This window comes from Phocoena phocoena, chromosome 17 (genome assembly GCF_963924675.1).
Source record: "Phocoena phocoena chromosome 17, mPhoPho1.1, whole genome shotgun sequence".
Taxonomy (NCBI): domain Eukaryota; kingdom Metazoa; phylum Chordata; class Mammalia; order Artiodactyla; family Phocoenidae; genus Phocoena; species Phocoena phocoena.
Genome location: NC_089235.1, coordinates 745241 through 769996, shown reverse-complemented (window position 1 = coordinate 769996; position 24756 = coordinate 745241). Strand labels below are relative to the sequence as shown.

The 24756-nt window shown below is 47.2% G+C and overlaps 1 protein-coding gene and 2 pseudogenes across 1 annotated transcript in view; 1 reads left to right on the top strand and 2 right to left on the bottom strand.

The window, feature by feature from the left end:
• SPIDR (scaffold protein involved in DNA repair) overlaps positions 1–24756 on the bottom strand; it is a 294972-nt gene that overhangs the window by 24393 nt on the left and 245823 nt on the right. The window contains exon 12 of the mRNA XM_065895727.1: positions 18469–18634. Within this exon, the coding sequence (XP_065751799.1) occupies positions 18469–18634 (166 nt within the window). The remainder of the gene's footprint in view (positions 1–18468; positions 18635–24756) is intronic.
• On the top strand, positions 2122–2847 carry LOC136137099 (mortality factor 4-like protein 1 pseudogene; annotated as a pseudogene).
• Positions 19962–20062, bottom strand: LOC136137395 (U6 spliceosomal RNA; annotated as a pseudogene).

Below are 24756 nucleotides of genomic sequence, written 5' to 3'. Positions count from 1 at the left end.
CAGGCTCTAGAGTGCAGGCTCAGTAGTTGTGGCACACAGGCTTAGTTGCTCCGCGGCATGTGGGATCTTCCCGGACTTGGGCTCGAACCCGTGTCCCCTGCATTGGCAAGCAGATTCTTAACCACTGCACTACCAGGGAAATCCCTTAACAATGTTTATATATAATAATGTTGTTTACTTTTTAAAAAGCTTGTGGCCTTAATAATTAATGTTACATATTCTTATTTCTCTCAACATTTAAGAGCAAGTACTATTTTTTTTTTTTTTGCGGTACGCGGGCCTCTCACTGCTGTGGCCTCTCCCGTTGCAGAGCACAGGCTCCAGACACGCAGGCTCAGGGGCCATGGCCCACAGGGGCAGCCGCTCCACGGTATGCGGGATCCTCCCGGACCGGGGCACGGACCCGTGTCCCCTGCATCGGCAGGCGGACTCTCAACCACTGCGCCACCAGGGAAGCCCTAAGAGCAAGTACTATTTTAAGTGCTTAGGATCCAGCGGTTAACAAAGTCGAAACACTCAGAACTGAGAATGAGGGTCTCAGCATCACGGAGAACAAGACTCAAAGCTTCCCACGGTCTTTCAGCCCCTCACACCAAACACAACAGCATCGTGGCCCGCAGGGCGTGGCCTACAGCCAACACCAAGATTCTGGGTCCAAATCAAGCACAAAAGCGGTAAGCGAAGGGGGACACACGAGGGAAATTCACTCTCTCCCTCTCCTGACAGAAGCTGTTTGTGTGGGTGACTGGACAGGGCTGGGCGACCAGGGCCAGTTGAGGTTCAGAGGCAGCTGGCTGGACACTGGGTGGACACTGGGGGCCCGCTGCGCCTCTCTTCCGGGGATCATCCACCCGCTCCTGCCCTGAACATCCTGCTTCTTTCCACACAGCTCGCTGAAGGATAGGCACCGAAGCGCCAGCCCACACGAGGGGTTGGAGACTCGGTGAACGAATAACCAGCACTCATACAGTCTCATACACACCCACACAACTTCTGAGAACCTTGCATAAACAGAGTCGTGTGGTGCACGGCATGTTGAGTTGGCTTTTGTCATTCAGCACCATGTATCTGAGATCCATCCAAGCTGCTGTGGCATCAGCAGCTTGTCCCTTTTTACTGCTGAGTGCTATCCATGGTGTGGATGTGACACAGCTTGTTTACCATTCACCTCTGAGGAACATCTGGGTTGTTTCCAGTTTGTGGCTATTACAAACACTTGGGTACAGATTTCTGTGTGAATGCAGATATTTGTTTCTCTGGATAAATGCCCAGGAGTGCAGCTGCTCTGATAAGTATGTTCAGTTTTCAAAGGAACTGCCAACTCTGCTCCTGGGGGGCCACACCACCTTACACGCCCACCTGCAACATGTGAGAGATGGTTTCTTCACATCCTCAATGGCACCCGGTGCTCTCACTGTTGTTCACTTTAGTTTTTCACGTTTAGTTGTTTAGGAGCATGGTAACATCTCACCATGGTCTTGACGTGCTTTTTCTTAATAACAGTGACGTCGAACACCTTTCCATGTGTTTATCTGCCATGTGATGTCCTCTTTGGAAATGTCTCTTCATGTCCTTTGCCCATTTTCTAACTGGACTGATTATGTGGTGTGTGTGTGTGTGTGTGTGTGTGTGTGTGTGTGTGTGTGCTTTACTGTTGAGTTCTGAGACTTCATTATATAGTCTACGATATAAGGTTTGCAAATATTTTCTCACGGTCTGTAGCTTGTCTTGCTTTTGTTGTCACATCTCAGAACTTTTTACTTGATAAGTCCCAAAGGTTTTCTTTATAGTTTTATGTTTTATACTTAAACCTAAGATCTATTGTGAGGTATGAGATTTAGGCTGAGATTAATTTTTTGCCCATATATGTCCAGTTAGCTGAAGACTATCCTTCCTCCACCAGATTGCTTTGTTTGCACCTTGGTCAGGAATCATTTGGCCATAATCCCACAGGCCGCTTCCCAAGTTCTCTCCACTGATCAGAGAGTCATCCCTCCAACAATGCCGCAGTTTCTTGTAGCCATATCCTAAGTTTTGAAATTGGGTGTGATTCCTCCCACTTTATCCTTTTTTCAAAGCTGTTTTATCTACTCAAGTTCCTTTGCATTTCCAAGCAAAGCCAATCAGGAGCAGTACGCAGAGGGCAAGATGAGAGGGGCTGCCCCCGGAAGGAAGACTTCTGGTTTGCAACAGAAAAATGTTGAAGTGAAAACAAAAAAGAACAAACAGAAAACACCTGGAAATGGAGATGGTGGTAGTACGAGTGAGACACCTCAGTCTCCTTGCGAGGAAAGGGCCCGAGTAGCTTCTACTGTTGAAAATGAGGAAACATTCATGAACAGAGTTGAAGTTTAAGTAAAGATTCCTGAAGAACTAAAACCATGGCTTGTTGAAGACCGGGACTTAATTACCTGGCAAAAAGAGCTCTTTTATCTTCCTGATAAGAAGAATGTGGATTCCATTGTAGAGGATTCTGCAAACTACAAGACATCTTGAAGAAACACAGAAAATAAGGAGTATGCTGTTAATGAAGTTGTGGCAGGGATCAAGGAATACTTCAGTGTAATGCTGGGCACTCAGCTGCTCTGCAAACATGAGAGACCGCGGTATGCTGAAATCCTTGCAGATCACCCTGATGCGCCATGTCCAAGGTGCATGCAGCGCCACATCTACTGAGATTATTTGTACGTATTGGAGCAATGTTGGCCTACACACCTCTGGATGAGAAGAGCCTTGCTTTATTACTGAATTATCTTCATGATTTCCTAGAACACTTGGCGAAGAACTCTGCTCAGTGCCAGTGATTATGAAGTGGCTCCTCCCGAGTACGAGTGGAAACCTGTGTGAGGCGCTTGTACGCCCTCATGTTTGGATCTCTGTAAACACATTTTCGTTAGTCCTTCTCTTGTACAAATGATGTACTTTGGAAACGTTAGTGTATAACAGAAATGATGTTTGTTTTCTGTTTGATTTTAAACAGAAAATAAAAGGGGTTACAGCTCCTTTTTTTCTTTTCTTTTTTTTTTTATTTCAAAGTTGCTACCAGTGCTTTCAATGACAGACAACAGACAGACGTACTGTAGAGTGTTTCACTGCTTAGCTGACAAAGCTGCGTTTGAATGCTGGTGGTTCTATTCCTTTGACACTACGCACTTTCACAATACGTGTTAATGCTATATGACAAAATGCTCTGATTCCTAGTGCCGAAAGTTCAATTCCGTGTGTATAACTGAAAACACTCATCCATTTGCGCTCCCCGCTTTTTTATGGTGCTTACAGTGAAGAGCCCATCCTTTGCAAGTCATTCATGTTGTTCCTTAGGCATTTTATCTTTGCTCAGATTGTCAGAGTGGTGGCTTGTTTCATGGTTTTTATATTTGTGTCTAATCACGTTTTAACACGATAGACACAATGCACTGTGTAGCTAGTTTTCTGGAAAAGTCAGTATTTTAGAAATTGTTTTTCAGATCTTCAATAAATTTTTTCCTTAAATTTCAAAAAGAAAAAAAAACTTTAGAATAGGCCTGGATATATCTACGAAAACTTTTGCTGAGACTTTAATGGGTTTTGCGTCAAGCCTATACCATCTTTTGGGGAGAACTATAGCATCTTTACAATGTTGAGTCTTCCACTCCACGAACATTGACACTTTTCCATTTATTTAGATCTTCTCTGATTTCTTTAATCAGTGTTTTGTCGTTTGCAGCATACAAGTCTTGACATGTTTTGTTAGATTTATACCTAAATACTCCTTTTTGGGCAACTGTAAATGCTGTATTTTTAATTTTGGTTTTCAAGGGTTCATTGCCAGTATATAGAAATGTGACTGACTTGTGAATGTTAATCTTGTATGCTGCTACTTTGCTGAACTGACTTACTAGTTTTAGGAATTTTTTCTTTTTCTTTTGTAGATTCCTTGGGATTTTCGACATAGACCATCACGTCATCCAAAGTAGAGACAGTTTTATTTCTTCCTTTCTGTCTTTTTCCTTTTCCTTAGTACTTTTAAAGTACTCTACCAGAATCTAACATTTAACTTCAAACACGCTGATATAGAAAAAACCCTCTGAGAGGACATCCAGGACAGCAAATACGATAAACAGCACGTGAAGAGCGTCAGGGCGTGATGCTGGCGACAGAACGCTGGCAAAGCTGGATGAAGAGAAAAGGGCTGACACTTAAAGGTCACGTGCAGACCAATTTCTCTCATTTCTTCCGTCTTTCTCCCCAACCCCCAGCCCGATGATGAAACTACTCAAAGAAAAGCTGGGCCAGGACCACAAAAACTACTAATCCAGGTGGACTTGCAGAGAAAAAACAAACACACCCCTTGTCATTCTGTGCACATCTGCTTGAAGCTAAACGCCTGCTTTTACCAACTGGACTGGCCGTCTTGGTGACTTCAGAAAGTGGCAGAATACTACTGAGAGAGAGTCAGACTTTTATTATCTATTTGCTAAGGCCAGGGAAGTCTAAATTTCAAATACTCTTTGTCTTCCATATAACCTTGTGAGCAAATAATGGAGAAAGGATACCTTAATTTCCTCAAGAAACAGGTCATAATCTATCTGCCAACAGGCTTTTACTGCAGCTGCCTTCACTTAATCTTAGACTTTTAGAAAAATTACCTAAAGATGAACTTTCCTAGTGGGAAAGGTGGGTAAACTTGAAAAGTGACCTTTGCGAAGGCAAACACGGCTGGTGACTGGAGTGACCTGGAGGGAGCCGAGCACACTCCCCCAGACAGTCCCTGTGGCCCAGGACCCAGGGCCTCCTCTAGGGCGGGCTCAGCTCTTCCACTCTCTCCAAGGCAAAGGCCGCCTCTGAGTGTGACCAGCTGCTGCAAGTGTTAAGAGGTGCCTTCTCGCACATCTTCACTTGGGGAGACCCCCCAGGAGAGCCGGAGGAGGCTGGCCGCACCATACTCTTTGAATCTAACCCGACTGCTTGAGACTTGCGACGGCAGCAGAGGTGGCAGGTCAGCGGGAATACTGCTTCTCACGGCCAGGCCTCGGGGCTCCCACTCCCCGTGCTTCTGGAGCTGGGTGTTCGCTCTGGGGGGCCTGGAGCCTGATGGGGCGCAGAGCGGACGCCTTCATCTGCACTGCAGGTGAGCCCTGAAACCTCCTGGCCCCGCTGTGCTCCCTGCAGGACTCTGATTCTCCCACTTCTAAACCTGCAGCGGCTGAGGTGGGTGGGAGCAGCGCAGGCTTTCTGGGAGGGTGCAGCAGCACGAGGTAGCTGGAAACAGCCAGCCGCCTGGCACACATGCCTTCTACAGGCTGAGACACAAGCCTGGCTGGCTGAATACCTTGTTCATGCGCAAAGGCCTTGGGGTATTGATTAAAACAAAACAAGACAACGTTTTCCAACTCATTTGCAAGTAAAAAAATTACAAATACAGAGCACTGTAGTTAACTTCAAAAACATTTTCTGATTTGTTGATTTTTTGTTTTTTGTTTTTTTTTTTTTTTTTTTTTTTTTTTGCAGTACGCGGGCCTCTCACTGTTGTGGCCTCTCCCATTGCGGAGCACAGGCTCCGGACGCGCAGGCTCAGCAGCCATGGCTCACAGGCCCAGCCGCTCCGCGGCATGTGGGATCTTCCCGGACCGGGTCACGAACCCGCGTCCCCTGCATCGGCAGGCGGACTCTCAACCACTGCGCCACCAGGGAAGCCCTGTTTTTTGTTTTTTTGTGGTACGCGGGCCTCTCACTGCTGCGGCCCCTCCCGCTGCGGAGCACAGACTCCAGATGCACAGGCCCAGCGGCCATGGCTCACGGGCCCAGCTGCTCCGTGGCATGTGGGATCTTCCCGGACCGGGGCACGAACCCGTGCCCCCAGCACCGGCAGGCGGACTCCCAACCACTGTGCCACCAGGGAAGCCCTGATTTGTTGTTTTAATAATTACCAGCTCCCTAAGAGAGAAAAAAGTGCTGCAAAGATTATTAAGGGTTAGTACACAGATAGAGATACTTACCTGGAGCAAAGTTACTGATTTCTTAGAATGAGAAAACCCATTCTGTTGCCTGCATTTTGTTGTTTGTGGGATATTCTGGAAGCTGTAAAAATCTAAGTAGAAAACACACAAATGAGTCACAAAGCGAGGAGACCGACTTGAGGCCATCTCCGAAGAAAGTCTCACAAATTCAGCATAAGAGTCTGAAATGATGCCCACATGCAGGTGTCTCTCCTGGACGGACGAGAGCCCAGGTTTGCCCTCCAGGGAAAACGATCGAGCCGAGACCCCACATCAACTGCTGAATTTCTGGCTGAGAAAGGCAGCCTCTAACCCTTACCCCGACGCTCTCAGCTGCTCTGACAAGAGGAAGAGGACCGGGGCTAGTCCTGGGGCAGCCACGGCAGCGCTGCCTGGCGCAAAGAAGAGGCCACGAGAACAGAGTGTGCCTGAGGACGACAGCAAGAGGAGTTTTAGGAACATCAGAGATAGACGGGGAAGGAGCAGGGGCTCTGGCCTCACCACTACCCGAAAGGATGCTGAATGTACATATTTCACACTGATTTTATAGACTGGCGCAGCCTCCCTGTACCGAGGGCGACGGCCAGTGTCGCCTGGAAGCAGGTCCCCGGCTGCAGCCCCTGGGGAGGAAGCACGGCGGAGAGCTCTCCCTGAGCTCACCAGGTTGTTCCCCGACACGCCTGCTCACCAGGCCTGTTTTCTATGTTATTTTAGAGTTATTTTTCCATCTGATACTGCCTCATCTAACTACTCCCAAATCTTCACCGGATAATCTAAGACTGCCTGAATCACTTTCTTTTGGGTGTGGGTAGAGTGGAATTTGCTGCAGAAGATTTAAACCACAATGGTGACGTCACCCTCAAGATGGGACGCGACCTGTTCACTGATTAACTCATCCTCAGAGATCTCAGATTATTTTTTTAAACGAAGCATTTTATATTGGTTGTAAAATGTTCCTAAAATTTTTCCGTGCAGTTGCTAATTTCTCTGTACCTACTGTTATGTAGTACTCATGGCTTTCTAATAAGACAGGTTACCTGGAGATGGAATATTTCAGACCAGGGATTCTGAAAGTGGGGTCTGGAGACCCCTGGGTCTGTAAGACCCTTTCAAGGGACCCGCAAGGCCAGAACTATGTCCTGGGACCTTATTTCCCCTTCTCTCATGAGTGTACAGTGGAGTTTTCTAGAGGCTACACTATGTACAATACAGGACTGACTGAATGCAGAGCAGAGATGACAATCCATCGTTTTCTGTTAGTCCAGACATTAAAGAGATCTGCAGAAAACATAAAATAAGGCTACTCTTCTCACTAAGGTTGTCTTGGTTTAGAAAATATTTTTCATAAAAATTCTATTTATGTTATTATTTAATGGGTTTATTTTTAGGATTTTTAGGTGAACTAATAAATATTTAATTTTTTCCATTTTATTTTCTAATATAGTAGTTATTGATCAATATAACCACATTAAAAAGATCTCCTTGGGGGTCTCAGTAATTTTGACGAGTATTAAGGGGTCCTGAGACCATGAAGCCTGGAAGTGCACCACTCAAGATCCATTCTCTACCATCTACCTCCCTCCCTCCGTCTCCCTCTGTGCCCTCGACTGTCTTCCAGAAGGTAGCTTGTGTCACCTTACGTCCTTTTATGTCACCCTCATACATACACGAGACAACCTCGAATCAACTAAACAAACTTTTGCCTTGATACTGAAACGCATTTCCTTCAGAGGTTTGGCTGCCGGAGCAGACACTACCAGATGGCCCAGGAGATCATGAGCAAACTGATGGGAGCCATGGCAACCTTGAGATCCCGAGGAGGTTAGATAATCAGGGACTAAACTACATCATTATGCTGGTGAGACGGGAAAATGGGGCAGTCACTTTGGAAAACACTTTGGCATCGAGCCAGCAATCCCACTTCTAGCTATCTACCCAAGAGAACGGAAGACTTACGTCCCTATGTGCATCATCGTGAACGTTCATAGCAGTATTACTGTTCATGACAGCCAGAAAGTAACATGGAAGCAACCCAAATGCGCATCAACTGATGAATGGATAAGTGAGTCTGGTACATCCACACAACAGAGTATCAGGCAGCCATAAAGAGGAGTGAAGTGCTGACACACGATACAACAGGGATGAACCTCGAAAACATGACGCTCAGTGGAAGAAGCCAGGATGGTTCCTTTATACGAAGTGTTCAGTATATGCAAATTCACAGAGACAGAGTGCAGATTAGTGGTTGCCAGGGGCTGGAGGGTGGGGAATGACTGCTCATGGGGAAGGCGTGTCTTTTGGGGGTGATGACACTGTTTCTGAATGAGACAGTGATGGCATTCTGACCTCAGAGACCACTCTCTGCTAAGAATATCCCACAAATACCTTATAGATGTGGGGAATTACTAAACATTTTCCAAGGCTAGTTCCATGAATTTCAGGACAATATTCTTCAAATTTTATTCAACAGATAGAGAAACTGAAGAAAGGAAATTAAAGACACACCTGAAATTAAGCCTTCTGCACTATTTCTTTGAACCACTGCTTAAATTATATAACTATGAAAGATAAATTTGTAACTTTGGAAGGCCTCACATTTTGTAGGCTATCTGCTAGTAATATTAAGAAATATCCTTCCTAATCTAGATTCTTTCCTCAAGATCTAGGATATAAAAATATTAACTAGTGCAACTTTGTATTATAAGACAACTTCTTTTTTTTTGTTTTTTTGTTTTTTTTTTGAGGTACGTGGGCCTCTCACTGCTGCGGCCTCTCCCGTTGCGGAGCACAGGCTCCGGACGCGCAGGCTCAGCGGCCATGGCTCACGGGCCCAGCTGCTCTGCAGCATGTGGGATCTTCCCGGACCGGGGCACGAACCCGTGTCCCCTGCATCGGCAGGCGGACCCTCAACCACTGCGCCACCAGGGAAGCCCATAAAACAAGTTCTTTGCACATTTCTTTTCTACCTCGGCAGGAAATCACACACACACACACACACACACACACACACACACACACTCAGTGACAAGGGAAGTAAGGAATTCTTGCTGCGTGCTGCTATCTGGAACCGCAGACAGTTCTTAGGCTGCTCTCATTCCCAGGTGGTCCTTATCATTTCAAAAGTGTCACATGATCTACTCACCAGTGTGGAAGCAGGAACAGCCACATTCCACATAAAATCTGTCAGCCCAGGTTTTCTGATAGATGCGTATACTTTCGACCAAACCCTATCACCAGTGCGCTCTGATACCTGAGACAAACCTGCCTTCTCAGTCTATTCGATTACCGTGAGTTCACACGTGAAGTAGCCTCCCTTCATGCACTCTTCCAAAGACAGCCTGCTGTTCCCACTGGGAAAACTATAAAGAAAACCACGGAGGAAACCAGAGGACTGCAGTGATCTTGGGGGGACGGGGCGTCACCAGGAGGAGCACGCTGGGGGTGATGCCTGGACACCCAGCACATTTTGTTCCTTGAATTTGGTGGTGGCTTCACGGGTGGCCCTACAGTCGTTCACTGCACTCTGCAACTGGGGATCGCCCATACGTCTGTCGTGTTTCCCCATAAAGAACCGTAAAGAAGGAGACAGGTGCGCACACACTGACGTCTGTTGCTGCGAAGACGCAGAAACTGGAAAGGGACACCCTTAAAGATACCAAAGGGAAAAGCAACCATTCTTCTCTGTTTACAGACATGCCTACGTTCATGAGAAAGATGTGGAGTGAACACCAGTGGAGAGGGGAGTATTAAATTCCCTTTACTCTCTGTGTGACTTATTTTTACAGCAGCAACCAGTGAAAGCAGCGGCTGTACTACGACCTCCCTTGCACATAATGCTGAAATGCCTGATCTGAGGCTGCTCACAACACGCAGTCCCGGTCCAGGTCCAGGGGCCTTCGGGACCATCCTCTCCACTGTCAGTGATTCTAGGGAGAGGAGCAAATTCTCTTGCTTTAAAAAAAGAAAACAGTAATGAAAATGATCTTTCTTAAAAGTCATATTTTCATTAATAAGTGTCTAAGTAAACAGAAAAGAAAAATGCCAAACTGGACCTGAGGCCCCCAGTGTCATCATTTCCAACGGATCTGATGCTCCTCCTGGCCACTCAAGATAATTCCAGCACAGACGGCTCGCTGCTGTTGTTTAACAAAAACAATGGAAAACACCAAGAATCTAACATCAACACCCCTGACAAGAAATGGTCAGATTTCTGACTTGAGGGCCGGGGATTATGACTATAAGGCAAATGGGAAATTTACAGAAATGAATTCCCCTAAAACTGTAAGTAATTACGTGTAGGCTGTAGCACCAAAGATGCAGGCGCTGGACTCTGATGGACCGGGCTCCAGGCCCACCTCACAGACATGCAGCCAAGTTACTACTTAGTTTCAGGAGCCTGAGGGTCTTTATTTAACAACACAATAATTTGTTTTTCAATAAAGACTAATTTATTTTGTCCTGAATTTGGTGGTGGCATCACGGGTGATGCCTGTAGTGAACGATGCCACCACCTAATCTGCCATCTAGTTGGAGAGTTGAAGGAAAGGAAAGAGGGGCTACAGTGACAGTGAAACTTCTTTTCTTTCCACTTCCGTGTCCCACATGAAAAGACAGGATTTCACTGGCAAACTTACAAAGATTTAAGAGTATTCTACCTATGATAAAAATGCATAAGATTCTGCAAATTTGAGAAGGCCCTTAATGAAAGCATAATTAAGTATTTGCACTTCCTATGTGAGATTAACAAGGAACACCCCACTTAGCTTCTGAATCACATGACCCAGGGCCCTCACAATAACGCTACTGCCACAGGCTGTTACCCTGAGAGAGGGAGAGAAAGAACCTTACTGATGTGTGCGATGTTCAGAGCTGCAATCAGTCCTCAGTGCTTACTTTCCAACCACGTGGCCCTAGGAGCTGGCTGGGGGCTGGGTGGCCCGACACACCACCTCCCAGTTTTGAACGGAATAGCTCCACGTTGGTTTGTTATTAACACGGAGCTTCCTCTTTGGATTCTATTTTTTTTAAGTTCAGAAGTTTGAAAACTACTGGTGGGTAATTATGATTTTTGTGAGAACAGTGCAGGGAGAGGGGGAGTACTGAGATTTGTAAGAGAAGGAATGAATGAAAAAGCAAAAAAAAAAAAAAAAATCCTGCCCATTTGCTGAATTCCAGACTTACCAGTGCTGCCAGGTAAATCCACCAGATAAATTACTAACCTGGAGGGACGGGGGCAGTTGCTTTTATGTTCTTGTATCAGCAGATCTTCCTTCTGGTTTCTTTGATCCCTGTTTTAACTAAATCTCTCTGTACTTTTTAACTCCACTGGCTTCATTACCCATTCTCTCCCATTATTATCAGATAATTGACAAGGCCAGCAATTTCCAACTGGATTTATTTTCTTTCCTGGAAAAAAATGGAACACTCCCAACTTCTAGTTATAGTTCTTCTAAGTTACTCATCTTTCCCTTCCTGTTTTATTTGTAGAAACAAGACAAGAAAGACTTACATCAATGTTGGCCAGAGTTTTACTTTTCAGTTAATTAGAAAAGAGAAACAGAGGAGGAGGAGGAGGGAGGGAAGAACCACTACTTCTGCGTGTTTTAGGGTGTGCAGGGCAGCTTCCGCTTGTGAGCTCATCAAACCACCCAACCCCCGGGGGAGGCAGAGCTACTCGTCCTGCTGACCACTGAGGGTCAAGATGCGACTCAGGGGCAGTGGCTCCAAGGCCCCCACCTTCCCCTCTGATGCCTCCGTTCAGTGACCAGCGACGCTCCCTCCAGAAGCTTTGGGTTTGCTTCTGAACAGCAAGTCCCCTCGCATCAGCCAGGCCGACACAGCCAAATCACCCCAAGTGAACTGGGTTCTACTCTGTCCCCCAGTCTCTGGGGGAAGGTGGTGGAGCAAGGGGGTAGCCCTGAGCCACTTCTGAGATTGCTACTGAAAGAATTCTTATATGGCCAAGAACTACTGGCACAGTTTGCTTTGGTTCAGACTTCATTCCTTAGTCAGGTATTTACTGAATGCTCTATTAACTGCTGCGGAGGACACGAGGACACCAGGCTAGATAACACTTGGCTCCAGCATGACAGTCTATTTTTGGTCAGAAGATAACAGGAATGAACTTATGGGTGGGAACGTGCTCTTCCATGGGTGTCTGCCTAGCAACCAGATGAACCTACAAGTCACACCCTGAAGGCCTTCTCGGCGAAGCCCCACCCACTCCAGCAAAAATCTTCTTAGACTGTCAGTGCTTCCCCACTGGAAAGTCAGTCAGACTGAACTGTGAATTCATCCCTGCGTCCACACCCAGGTGCTGTGTTAACGAATGACTGATGGAGAGAGACATGCAAGGACCAGTCAGAGCAGAACTTCTTTACCTAACTGAGGACAGGGTGAATTTATTTTTACTGGATAGTTTTTGAAACACTATTAGGTCAGTAATCTTGACAACAGTTAACGCTTGGCCTACACAGCTCAAAGGTCTCTTTCAGGAGGTCTGCGGTTCTCTCCCCTCCTCTTCCTGTGATCAACCTGGTGGGTGTGTGAGGCCTTTTGTAATCTGCTGGTTTTCCCCTTTGTCAATGTCTCTATCACTGATTAGGTAGATAGATAGATATACAATAGTTTTCTTAAGGATTGTTCATTGAACAATAAAGGTAATGACTGATTTAGAGGGGTACCCATTTTACTAAACATATGTCCTAATTTCCCCAAAATAACCCTTATGGTTAAGGTTAAATAATCGGCATTTGCTTTCTGAGCCCCTATTCCCTAGTTGGGTCTTTTTGAGATATGTGAAATGATGCCCAGATGTTTGATTTAGAAACTATTCTTCTCCAACTGGACTTATGCAACATTTGTAGTTGTTTTTATAACTCAGTGTAAACACTTTTTAGGCAGTCAGCCCATCCCCCCCCTTAAGGACTGAGGTGAAATTCACACATTAAATTAGCCATTTGGAAGTGCACAGTTCAGCGGCATGTAGCACATGCACAGTGCCGTCTAGCCCCAGAATGTCGCCATCACCCCATCAGACCCCGTGCCCATCAGCGGTCACTCCCTGCTCCCCTCCTCCTGGCCACCACCAACCTGCGTCCTGTCACCGTGGGCTTGTCTGTTCTGTTCGTTTCATATAAACGGGATCCTACAATGTGTGGCCTTTTGTGTGGGCTTCTTTCACTCAGTACCATGTTTCACACGGGTCAGTGCTTAGTTCTTTTCGGGCAGTTCTTTGAGCATCACTGGTTTCAGGATTTAGTACATTCTCTTTCGGTGACATTTTACTCTCCTGCCATTAACTTGGGTGGTGAACCTACCGGCAACAATTTTATTTTTCAAAATGATGAAAGAATTCTTAAGTATGTCCCCTTAAAAGAGCATTTCCGACCACAGCAATGAGCAAAAAGATTCTGGACCTCAAACTCCAAGGGAATTCTGTCTCTTTAAGAGGCAGCCTTTCTGAAGAGGGGAAATCAAAGGAAGGAAATTGCCACTGAAGTTTCTTCCCCAGGAGAGCTCTCACCACGGCTTATTTCCTGTTAGAGGAGCAACTGAGATGATCCCTCCACAACGACCCTAACCCACACGCATCGACTTGTGCTGGACGATCCCTAAAAACTCCCTCTGGTGCACCTCCATGCACGTGGGTCACACAGGGTCTCCCAGGAGACCAACGCCCTGGTGCCCAAAGTCACAGTGGAGCCTGACCTCTGACCAGTCACCCTCACCAGTCACCCTCACCTGATCCAGGCCCTCCTCCATAAGATGGGATCCCATCCTGGATAAAGTGCTTTCACAACAACCTCAGGCATTACCCCCTAGACTTATTAGTGAGGAAGACCCAGGGTCTTGAGTCCAAGGTGCACAAAAGGCGTGGTCCTCACCCTGCACTGGACACTGGTCTTGGGACCAACTTAGTCTCTATTCTTCCCACTAAAATTGAGCACCAATAATTACTGCTCAGAAAGTACAAGTGTACACATTCAAATCTCGTTGAGGAGAACCTAAAATGAACCCAAGCAAACAACGAATGTCCATTCCACAAATACTTATTATGAGCCTCTCGACTGCCAGGAATTGAGCCACATACAGGAAACACAATGGTGAGCGAGAAACAGAGCCTTATGATGGGCAGGCCAGCCTCAGACACTGGCCATGAGGCGTCCTAATCCACAATGGTCTACACCATGCAGAGGGGCAAGACCAGGTCTGCATGTCAAGAAGCCGCTGGGACTCAGAGCTGAGCAGCTGGGACACAGCACAGGCCAGCTGGGGGAGCCATCCCGGGGCTCCTCAGACCACTGTTAACGCTTGCGTATTATTGCTAAAATGTCACTCAAGTTTACATGACAACATACCCCTCTGGTGGGACACAGGTCCTGAGAATCCCACACAGCCCCGAGCACTGGACCCAAAGCAGCGGCTGCAGGAGACAAAGGCGCCACCCGGAGAACGGGAGAGTGCTCTGCACCCCCCCCACCCCCACCCCCCAACCCCGGGCCAGACCAACAGCCCTAAGGGCAGTGGGCTGGGGAGCAGCATGGGGGCTTCGAGGGCCTTCTGTTTCCTGACCATGGGGTTAGTTTGTGATCATGCTAACTAAGCCTGGCTTCTAACTTAAAGTTTATCAGTACTTAATCTGTTACCTTTAAAACAAAAGCTGGCATTTAAACAGTAACTATTAATCGGACCATTCTCTGAAATACACCCCCCTCGACGTGCCCAACCCCTCACTCTATCCTCAAAGCTGACCAGATGGACCTGCTCCAGGGGGTGAGTGAACAGCTAGATCAGGGGGCGTGTCCTCCCGCCCCAGCCCCAGGCCCCTCCCGTTCTCTCCAGGGTTCCCAAATCTGAACCCGCCCTCTGAGCCGGGCAAAGTGGCTGCTCTGTAACTGGCACTCGCCGGTTGGTGTCTCTCGGGACCTCCTCCTGGCTCTCCTGCTGGTCCATGAGCTCTGGGAGAAAGGGGCTATTTTACACTCCTGGCATCACCGCAGCTCCCAGGAGAGCGCCACCCACCCCCCCCCCCGGCCCCCGAAGCTACTGGAAGTTAAAAATCAGTGGTGATGCGTTCTTCCTTCTCCTGCCCTCAACTGCTGCAGAAGTTTCCAAATCTGCACCCCTGCCCAATCCTTCTTCAAATCTATTAAAAGTACAAGAGTAGAATAATCTTAACTCTATTTTCATTTTTATTACCTCTTCTTTTCTTCTCTCAAAAACTCCTAGGGGCCCTAATTTTCTCTTGGATCAATGCAGAATCCCTACTAATAGGACTTAAGGCTTTGTCTAGCTGACTTTACTTCAGCGTGCTGTGGCTTCAGATAATCCCCAAATCTAGCACAGCAGCAACCAGCCAGGGCATAGCACAAAGAGGTCCTAAATATTTAACGAATAAATGACTGAATTATACTTTCTCCTAATCCTACTTTTGTGTCTTCACAGATAACATCTTACCAATTTGAGGAAAAGACCAGCCATTTAAGGCCCCATCACTTAAAGCAACAACCGCCCAGGATCCCTGGGCAGGTCTAGTCTCCAGTTCAAAAGGAGGCAATTCATGGTCAAAGATCTTGTTAGTTGCTTCCCTGTCATTCTCAGCACTCAGACAGACCCCTCTGTATACGGTGAGTGCTGACTAAATGCTCTGCAACAGTCTTCTCCAGTACATTACTCTTAAAGAGATATTAATAAAATAGTCACTTATACATTAATAATGTATTTTAGACAGATTAGTGGCTTTTGTTTTAACAAGTAGGAACCTAAGTATTAGCAGGACTTTGAATTGAAAGAGGTTCCTCTCCCCCCCCAAAAATATGCTAACTATATTTTCCATACTTATAGGATTAAGATGTTTCAGAAAATTTCTTTTTTCCCTCAGTATTACCCTATCACATAAAAATAAGAGCACATAATAATCAGCAATAAAAAGATAAAGCTCATACACAGGACTAAGACACCAAAGTAAAGTGAGTTTTCAGCCTGTCTGACCTCTAAACTGTTGCAGAGGCCACCTGGGAGGACAAAGGTCAGGGGACACGCCTCAGCCCCTGGACAAACAGCCTGGAGTCCTCCAGGGACGCAGAGAGCCAGGGAGAGGCACATGCCTCAGCAGTGTTGTTTTAAAATGGTCTTTTCCTTTACATCCAGGGTATTTTTCTGACTCTTCTCACCCTAACGAGTCAGTATGGACACACAACTCCAAAAAGCGGTCAGAGAAATGCGACAGACATGACAGCTGTTTTCCTGCAACTCTTCCCAAGGCGGCAGGTGAACAGGGTGGGACGCCCTGCACAGGCCCAGCCCCGAGGCCGCCAGTCCACCCAAAGCGCCACAGGGAGCAGTGACTTCCGTCACTGTGACTGTGGACCAGATGAGACCGGGGAGCTAAGATTTCAAAGGCTCCACGATCAGCCCAAACGTAAAACCATCTTCCAACTGGCAAAAAATAATTTTCTATATTAGATATTGGAATTATATAATTATAATTAATCATTTTAGCTTGAATTCTGGGAACTAAGTGTATTTCGTTAAGGTGTATCAGAAATATATTTTGTTAAGGTTTATGAGAGTTGCTATGAAACACAGTAATTGGGGGGGAAGAGACAATTTGTGTTTACTGGGCCGTGGATGGATGACTGACAGTGGATGATGTCACTAATAGGCAATTATAACATTCAGCATTCCAAAACTATTTAATAATTTGTTTTGAAGAAATACAGCTTCCAAAAGAACAAAAAGACAATCTTAATATTTATTTGGATAGTTGCATGCTAAAATAAAGTTAAACACATAGAATAAAGAAATTAATTCCAACCTAAAAAAGTATCCAATACTTAGTCAAATTTTAGTCCAACTTAAAAATGGATGGGTTCCAAAAGTCTGTAAATGAATTATTCAGAATAGTCAGTGCATTTCCCGTGGAAAAAACATTTCCTATGGCAATGTTGTAGACAGTAGCAAGGCTTCCAGTGTAACCCACAAAAACCAGATTAAACATTAGGTACACATATGGCTGTATAGCATCACGGTAGCAAAGCATGTACTTTATAGAGCAAAGCCCCTGGACCCCTCCTGGCTCTGTCAGTCCCCAGGAGTATTTCCCTGGAGTTGGGTCCCCCAGTCGCCAGCAGGAAGTACGTCCCCAGGAGTGGACTCCTCTGGCCTGCAGGACACCAGGACACGTGCCAGCTGGAGGGGCTCCACTGAGGCGCCCGAGATGGGGAGCCCCAGTACCCCGGCATGCTCAGGTGCGAGGCTGGTGCCGAATGTATGTCAGGGAGGTCTACACGGCCCCGGTGGGGTTAATGCCGTCAGGCCAACGCCAGAGCAGCACCTCACTTACCACCTCTACACACGGTCTTTCCAGATGCCTGTGATTCTGAAACTGAGGACTACATGGGGTTCAGCCTTCGAAACGATAAGGTTCATGTGACCCACTTAAGCTTTCCAAATATCTGGGCAGCTCCCTCCCTAATCCATAAGGCAATTACACTGTAACACAGCCTCCCTTCTGTAAGCAAAAGGAAGCATTTGTTACCAGCCGAGTGTACATGAATCAATGCAGGGCTCACAGGGGGTCTGTCCTTCAGGAAAACAGGGTCCTGGGTGGAGCCGCCACTCAGCGGCACGTGAGAGACAGATGTGGCACAGGGCGGGGCCGGGGAAAGTGGCTGCTAGTCACGAGACACGAGACACGCGGCGGCGCTCTCAGTTTGGACGGAGCACGGCCCGAAGGGCCGGTATGCAGACCACTGGACTAGGAGCAGCGCATACGCCCAACGCCCAACGGCGCCTCCCTCCCGCACTGTTACAAGCTCAGACGTTGCTCTAAGTAAGACAGTAGCATTAAGACAGCTAAAATTACACACTGCCTGAGGAAAGCGGCTATGATGAGAGAAACCCAAATTCACCGTTTACACTAATTCTCTATATGACTGGATCGTTCCACCGAAAAGGTTTCTTCTGCTCCCTAATTCATAGATTAAGATGCTCACTGGAATGGAACAACCCACACTGGGGCCAGATCTATGTACCACCGCCACCCAAAACATCTAGCGCGAGGAGCCACGAAACGTGACAGAAAACAAGCTTTCTTGCTGTGGAAAGCAAAAAACGTGACAAATTAAGAGTTTTCCTTAACGCTTATAAAATGCCTTTTCACTCAATTATATTTTCACTTACATAAACGGACTCATGCAAAGCTGCCTTATTACTACAGATAAGGAGAAAGAAAGAAAGAAAAAACTTTAGTTAAAATACATATATATGACATTTTTAATCCTAATTTTAATAAAATTGTGAATCACTAAACCTGCATAATTATTTTTGTTGTCAATGGTAATTTTTCTTCCATAAGTACTTTATGGGCTCCACCCAACTCGTGGCCTTGTCTCAGAGGCAGACTCTAGGATCCTAGTTTATTGTCTTTAAAAATGAAATTACAGATGTTACTGTAGCAAACTGGATGCTACTGTGGTGTCCTCACCTTCCTCTGGTGACCTTTTGCAGAACCTTCATTCCCACCAGCCTGCAGGACTTGCCCTCCAACTCCCTGTCCTTCAGGACGGCGCCCTCCGAGTGCACCTCACTGAAGAGTCCGAGGGCATCTTGCACGAGAAGGCAGACTCTACAAAAAAGGATCCACATTTGCTCTTTTAGGAGACAGTTTTTGATTCAGTACAGAGACCAGAATTTCCTTCTCCTTCACTAGAAATCCACTGTAGATCCACCGTAGAAATCCACCTCCATTTAAAACATTTCAAATTATGTTTTATCAAACACTAATATTCAAAGATATTAATAGGTATTCCTTGAAAATTATCACCAAAATGTTGCTAGCAATAACTTTTCTAAAATTTACTTCATCAGATCTATGGAGAAAAAAATACATTGAAATCACATACAATTATTACTATGGTCAATTCTTCTTGCAATACGACATTTTATACCCAAGAACACCAGGAAATATCCCTGACTGCTCGCCTGATGCCCATATGGTTTTAGTCTGTTCCGGAGCGATATGTAGCAGGTGGTACCCAGAAGAATGTCCTATCTATCTTAAATATATTAGTCTTAACATTTCCATATGTGTGACATTATTTAATATGTTGTAGCTATAAGACATTTATATAGTACAAACTCATTTCTCATGGTTGACTGGAAAAAGAAAATTTTACACAAAGAGTAGGGTTCTGTGGCTTATAATTAGGTCTGGATCAAACAAGTGAAAAGCTAGAATACTTCAAAATGAAGATGAACAACGGTGGCCTTTGGATTTTACAAAAATGAGGAGCTGAGTTGCCTAAAGTAGAAAAATTAATGTTCAATCCTACTGACTTAACCTCAGGATTTAAAGGTCAAAAAGGAAGTGGGATATAAGTTATTTGTTTCTTCCAGAATTCTGAATATTGTCCCACTGCCTTCTAGTCTTCCACTGTTTCTAACGAGAAGTCCCTTGTTACACGAGGAGTCACTTTTCACTTGCTGCTTTCAAGACTTTACCTTTGGCTTTCAACATTTTGACTATGACGCATTTGGGTATGTCTCTTTTTAGGTTTATCCTACTACAAGTTCATAGAGTTTCTTGGATGTGTAAAGTTTTCCAGTCCAATTTGAGCCATCTTCAGCCATTATTACTCCAAATATCTTTTCTGTTCCCTCCCCCACTCCCCTGCCCTTCTGGCGCTCCCATTACATGTGTATTGGTGCACTTAATGGTGTTCCACATTTCTGAGGTTCTTCATTCTTTTCTCCCCTTAGAATATTTATTTGTCATTTGTGAGATTTCCATAATAGTGCAGAGATAATCATGGTATGTTTTAATTCTTCATAAAGACTAAGTTATTAAAAAGTCTTCACAAGCATTTTTTTAATTGCTAAAATACTCTGCAGTCATCAATCTGAGATTAAGTTTTAACATCCTATTGAAATTACAATCCTCTTTTCTTGGGGAAGAGTTTTAAGTTTGACAAAGGGCTTACAAATGTATAATGCTTCCCAAATCTGCATGTCATGTGCACAGGGGCTATGCTACTCTCTGTATGTTCCAATTTTGGTGTAAGTGCTGTCAAAGTGAGCACTTTTCATTCTGTCTCTCCTTCGGGCTGCACTAGCTCCATTATTCTAGATCCAAGTCCATGGATTCTTTCTTCTTCCAGCTCACATCTACTGTTGAGCCTATCTAGTGAATTTTTCATATCAGTTATTATACTTTCCAACTCCAGGGTTTCCATTTGGTTCTTTCCAGTTTGTGTCTTTTTACCGATATCCTCCTTTTGATTAGACTGTCATCTAAACACTGTAATCTGGAGACATGGTTCCCTCTGCTCTTTGAACGTATTTATAATGGCTGTTTTAAAATCTCTGTCTGCTAAGTCCAACAACTGGGCCCTTCAAAAGCGGCTTCTATCATCTGCTTTTTCCCTCATGTATGGGTCATGCTTCCCTGTTTCTCTGCAAACCTTGCAATTTTTGGTTGACAACTGGGCGTGCTGGATAGTAAATTGCGGCAACTCTGGATCCTTGACTCCTCTCCGCCAAGGGTTGATGATGTAGTTTACTCACTTGCTCAGTGACCTGTCTGAACAGCTCTTCCCTGCAGGCTCTGATGGTCCTGCTCAGACTGTCTTCTTGTTTTTATCTTTTCACATGGCTACCCAGAGGCTGTCCCTAGGTCAGCGAAGCCACTTATTAGTGAAAGGTTGTGCTTGAGCATCCTTAGCCAGTCAGACTTTTAACCTTTACCACTGGACATGTGTGTCTTGGAGGTTGATCTCATGGTTCAAGGAGTGCAGGTTTTTGCCCTCATCCCTCTCCTTTGGCCAGAGCTCATATTTCCCCTCCCTAATCACACCTGTGAAGATGTGGCCTTGGGCAGGTCAGACAGCCAGACCTGTGTGCGATTTTAAAGTCTGGCTTCCCAGAGTTGTCCCTGGTTCAGAGCAGCCAACTGTTCATCTAGTGTGGCTGGAGGTGGTCCTGAGGCCCTTCAGGGAAGTGAGGCTCGTACCCCAACCTTCCCATGGGGGCCGTCAGTGCTCCTGAGAGCACACCCTTCCTGTCTCTCAAGTCTGACTGTGATTCCAGGAGGGCTCTTGGTGGTCTCTTTTCCCTGATTCTCTCTGCTAACTTTTCATTGCTCTGTTCTTTGCTTGTTGATAAAGAGTCAGGAAATTACAAGCACTCTCTGAACCTCCCTCCACCAAGATCCTCACTGTTTTCAACACCACTCTTGGGCATGGAATTCTCCCGCCATCTCATGCAGCCCTACAGAGCTCTTCTTCTTCACCATAACCTGTCTCCCTCTGGGCAGTGCCCCCTTTGCCTGGACTGACACCTCTGCTCTAGAGTGGGTGCTGGGGGGGCGGTGGTGGCGCTGGTCTTCTAGGCCAGCCTCTCTGCGTGGTGCATCTACCCTGTGGCGGGCTGGGGTAGGACAACTGGGCCAGTATTCTTGGCCCACCACACTTGGGGTTGAGCTTCTGCAGCAGGGGCCTGCGGATAAGGGATGCTCGTGGGCAGCCCTCCTAGAGTGAAGTGTGCCCTGGACGGGGAGTTGAGGGCAGGGGTTGTCTTGACTGCACTCCCTGGAGTAAAGCCTCAGAGCAGCAGCGGCTGGGGGGGCAGTCAGGGCTCAAGGGCCACAGACTCACTGTTCTTAGTGAGATTTATCAGATTTTCTTGGTTCCACTGAAGGAATGCTTCCCCATTTGCTGTATGCCCTTAGGACAATTTCCAGAGGCTTCACATGATTGTTTTTTACAGCTTTCTGCCGTTGAAACTCTGCGAAGGGGAGAATCCACTGTGTAAGCAGAGATCCTCTGGATAGTTAGCATGCGCCGTGTAAGAAAATATAATGGCTCTGTAGCCATTATTTACAGGTTCTGAGAGTATCTGGAAACTCTCTGAGTTTGTAGACTTACGTGTGAGTTGTTCTTTTTTTCTTAAAAGACATCTTGATTTGCTTGAACACAAGAAATGAGCCAAATACAAAATTACTGGGTCAGACACAGAAGCGCTTGATGTAGCGAGGTCTAGAGGGCTGCAGAGCCTCAAAATCAGTGTCACAAGATTTTGAGTAACAGTGGCACATACGGGGTTGTCAATGTACCCCAAACAGTGCCCTGGCCTTAGGGGTGTCTATTTATGTGCTAAACACAGCAGGACTGCTGCGGGCCCAGGCCTGTGCAGGTGCCCTCTGAACCTCCCTAGGGAAAGGCCTGGCACAGGTAAACACACAATCACAGGCTGTGGGATTACAGGAGGGAAATAATAGACAGCCTGTGAGAAAGCACTGGGGTGGAATGGCCTGGCCAGGTGGTTAGGGAAGGCTCCTTACAAGAGGTGATCTTTAAGCTGTGTCCTGAAGAAAGAGAAGCCCACCCTGCACAGGGCTGAAAGAAGCACACTTAGAGGAGAGAGCACAGCACACACAGAACCTGGGATGGCAACGAGCCTTTCCATGTTTGAGAAGTTGAAAGAAGGCTGGAAAATAATACAAAAGAAAGAAAAAGAAGACACGGGGAAAGTGGTAATAAGGGGAAAGACTATGTACTATGTGGGTATTTCCATGCATTGCTCCTGATTTAAAATCAAAGTTATGTTGATGAAAAATTAAAAACTCGAGGCACTTGTAAAGGGGCGGGATGGGGAACGGGGAGGAGGCAAGGGCATCTCCCTGGAGGGGCGCCTCTGCTGTGCGCAAAGGCCCGTGCCGGGGGCTCCCTGTGTGTGGGCGGAGGGGCTGCCTGGGCCCAGGTGGTAAATCGCTGGCCCGGTCCAGCCAGCACCCCCGCCTCCCGCCACGGGCGAGTCACGGGGGACACTAACAGGCGTTAGACCAAATGCTCCGTTTCAGAGATACAACCGCTGGCACAGGCAGGAGGCTGGCTTGAACCGAGCACTTTCAGAGCCTCGGCGGTCCGCGTGTGAGTTCGCTGCCCTAATCGATGGAAACAGGGGGACTGCAAAGTGCTATTCACAGGCTGAGCTCCACTGGCTCATGTGTTTTCTTTAGTTTATAAAGTGTTAAATTTTTTTAAAAAAATTAGCAGCAAATATTAAAAATTAAGGGATCTTATATAAAATTCGTTTCCTGTTTTCCTAAGAAGCCTGCGGCTCTGGCAGTACTGGGTGGCCGACACTCATCGTCAGGCACCAGCCTGTCCGGTCATCACGCGGCCCCACCCGCCCCCCAGCCGTCACGCGTGTGTGTCCCGCTGGCCTCAGTCAGCAGGAGGGCCTGCGTGAGGGCAACGTCTCAGGGCAGAGACTGAAGCACACAGTCTTGGGGGATGGACGAGGGACCGGAAGAGTCTGCACTGGCCTAAGATTTCTGAAGAGGTGAGTGGAGTGGAGAATGAAGCGCCGCCCCGGGTGTGGGCAGCCCAGACGTGGGTCTCATTTCAGAGTGGAGGAGCCAGGGAATCCAGACCAGCCAAGCGACTTGAGCCGGGAGGTCACGGACAGAGCTGACCGACACGGGCCCGGGGGAGGGCAGGGCTCGCCGCAGGGCATGGAGGGCTGGGCCTGGCCCTGCCCCAGCACCAGCCAGCTCCTGGCTGCCCGTCCCCGTCGACACCGGGGGCCGGCTCTGGACGCCACGTCAGTTACCTCGTCTGCGCCAGGTGAGACGGTTCCAGTTCCACACGGGAGGCGCTCGGGCCCCGCCCGGAGGTAGCAGAGTGGCCGAGCCCAGCAGGACACGCAGCCGACACGAGCACTGCCCCTAAGTATCCCTGAAATACTGGATGAGCTGCAGCCTAGCCATATGGAGACGAGGAGACTCGACATTTTAAGATCACGTCAGGGGTTGGCGCTCACAAGATGGGGTCTCGGCTCTGGGAAGCAGGCTGGGTGCGTCCATTCGCCCTCCGGCCAGGATGCCAAGGATCCCCAGCAACTCCACACCCCGGGCTGCTGGCGACGGGCAACCTCGGGCTCTGGCTGCAGGTGACTTTCCGCACATACTGAGCCCTGGTGCCGGGAATCCCACGCCTCGCCTGACAGGGACACTGCTGTCTTCAGAAGTGGTCAGCTTAGATAAACGCTAGACCAGCACAGAGAGAACGTCTCCAGGGAGGAAGGGGGATGTCCGTGGTTAAGAGTAAGAGCCTCAGAACTACTTCGCTCCCTGAGATAGAGTTCGCCGCTCAAACCTCTCGCAGTAACAGTCTGGCACGCGAACACCACTTATTTCAGATCAATGTTCCACCCACGCCTAAAACACTGACCGTCACCAAATAAAACCCCTCACCCACGTTCATGGTTTTCAGCACATGGTGCTGGGTGGCAGCGGCCTGGGAGGGGCTGCCTCAGCTCTGCGGCTGGGGGACGTGGCCAGCTGCTGGGAGCTTCGGCTCTGGAACCCTTAAATCCAGGCAACTTTATCTGCTCGGCACCTAGCGAAGAGCCTGCACCGAATCTGCGCCCAGCATCGTGCTTTCCTTCACCCACCAGGCAAATCCACTTCGTTACAAACACACTTAATCGGCAAGAAGGTGGTTTTTTCCCGTCACATCACTTGTCAGCTCTCCTGAGCCCATAGGAGGTGTGTGCACCTCTGTAAAAGGGCTGATCTCCTGCGTGAAGGGGCTCAGAGGAACGTGCTCGAAGCAGCAGAGGGCCCACCGCCACAGACGTGACGTTGTCACTCCTGACACCAGCTTGTGATCCACCTCGTGGTGCCGTCCTCACCACCCAGCTCCCCAGTTTCATGGTAAGTAAAGCTCCTCTCTGGGTAAAGAGATGGAGAATCACCAACACCTCGCATGGC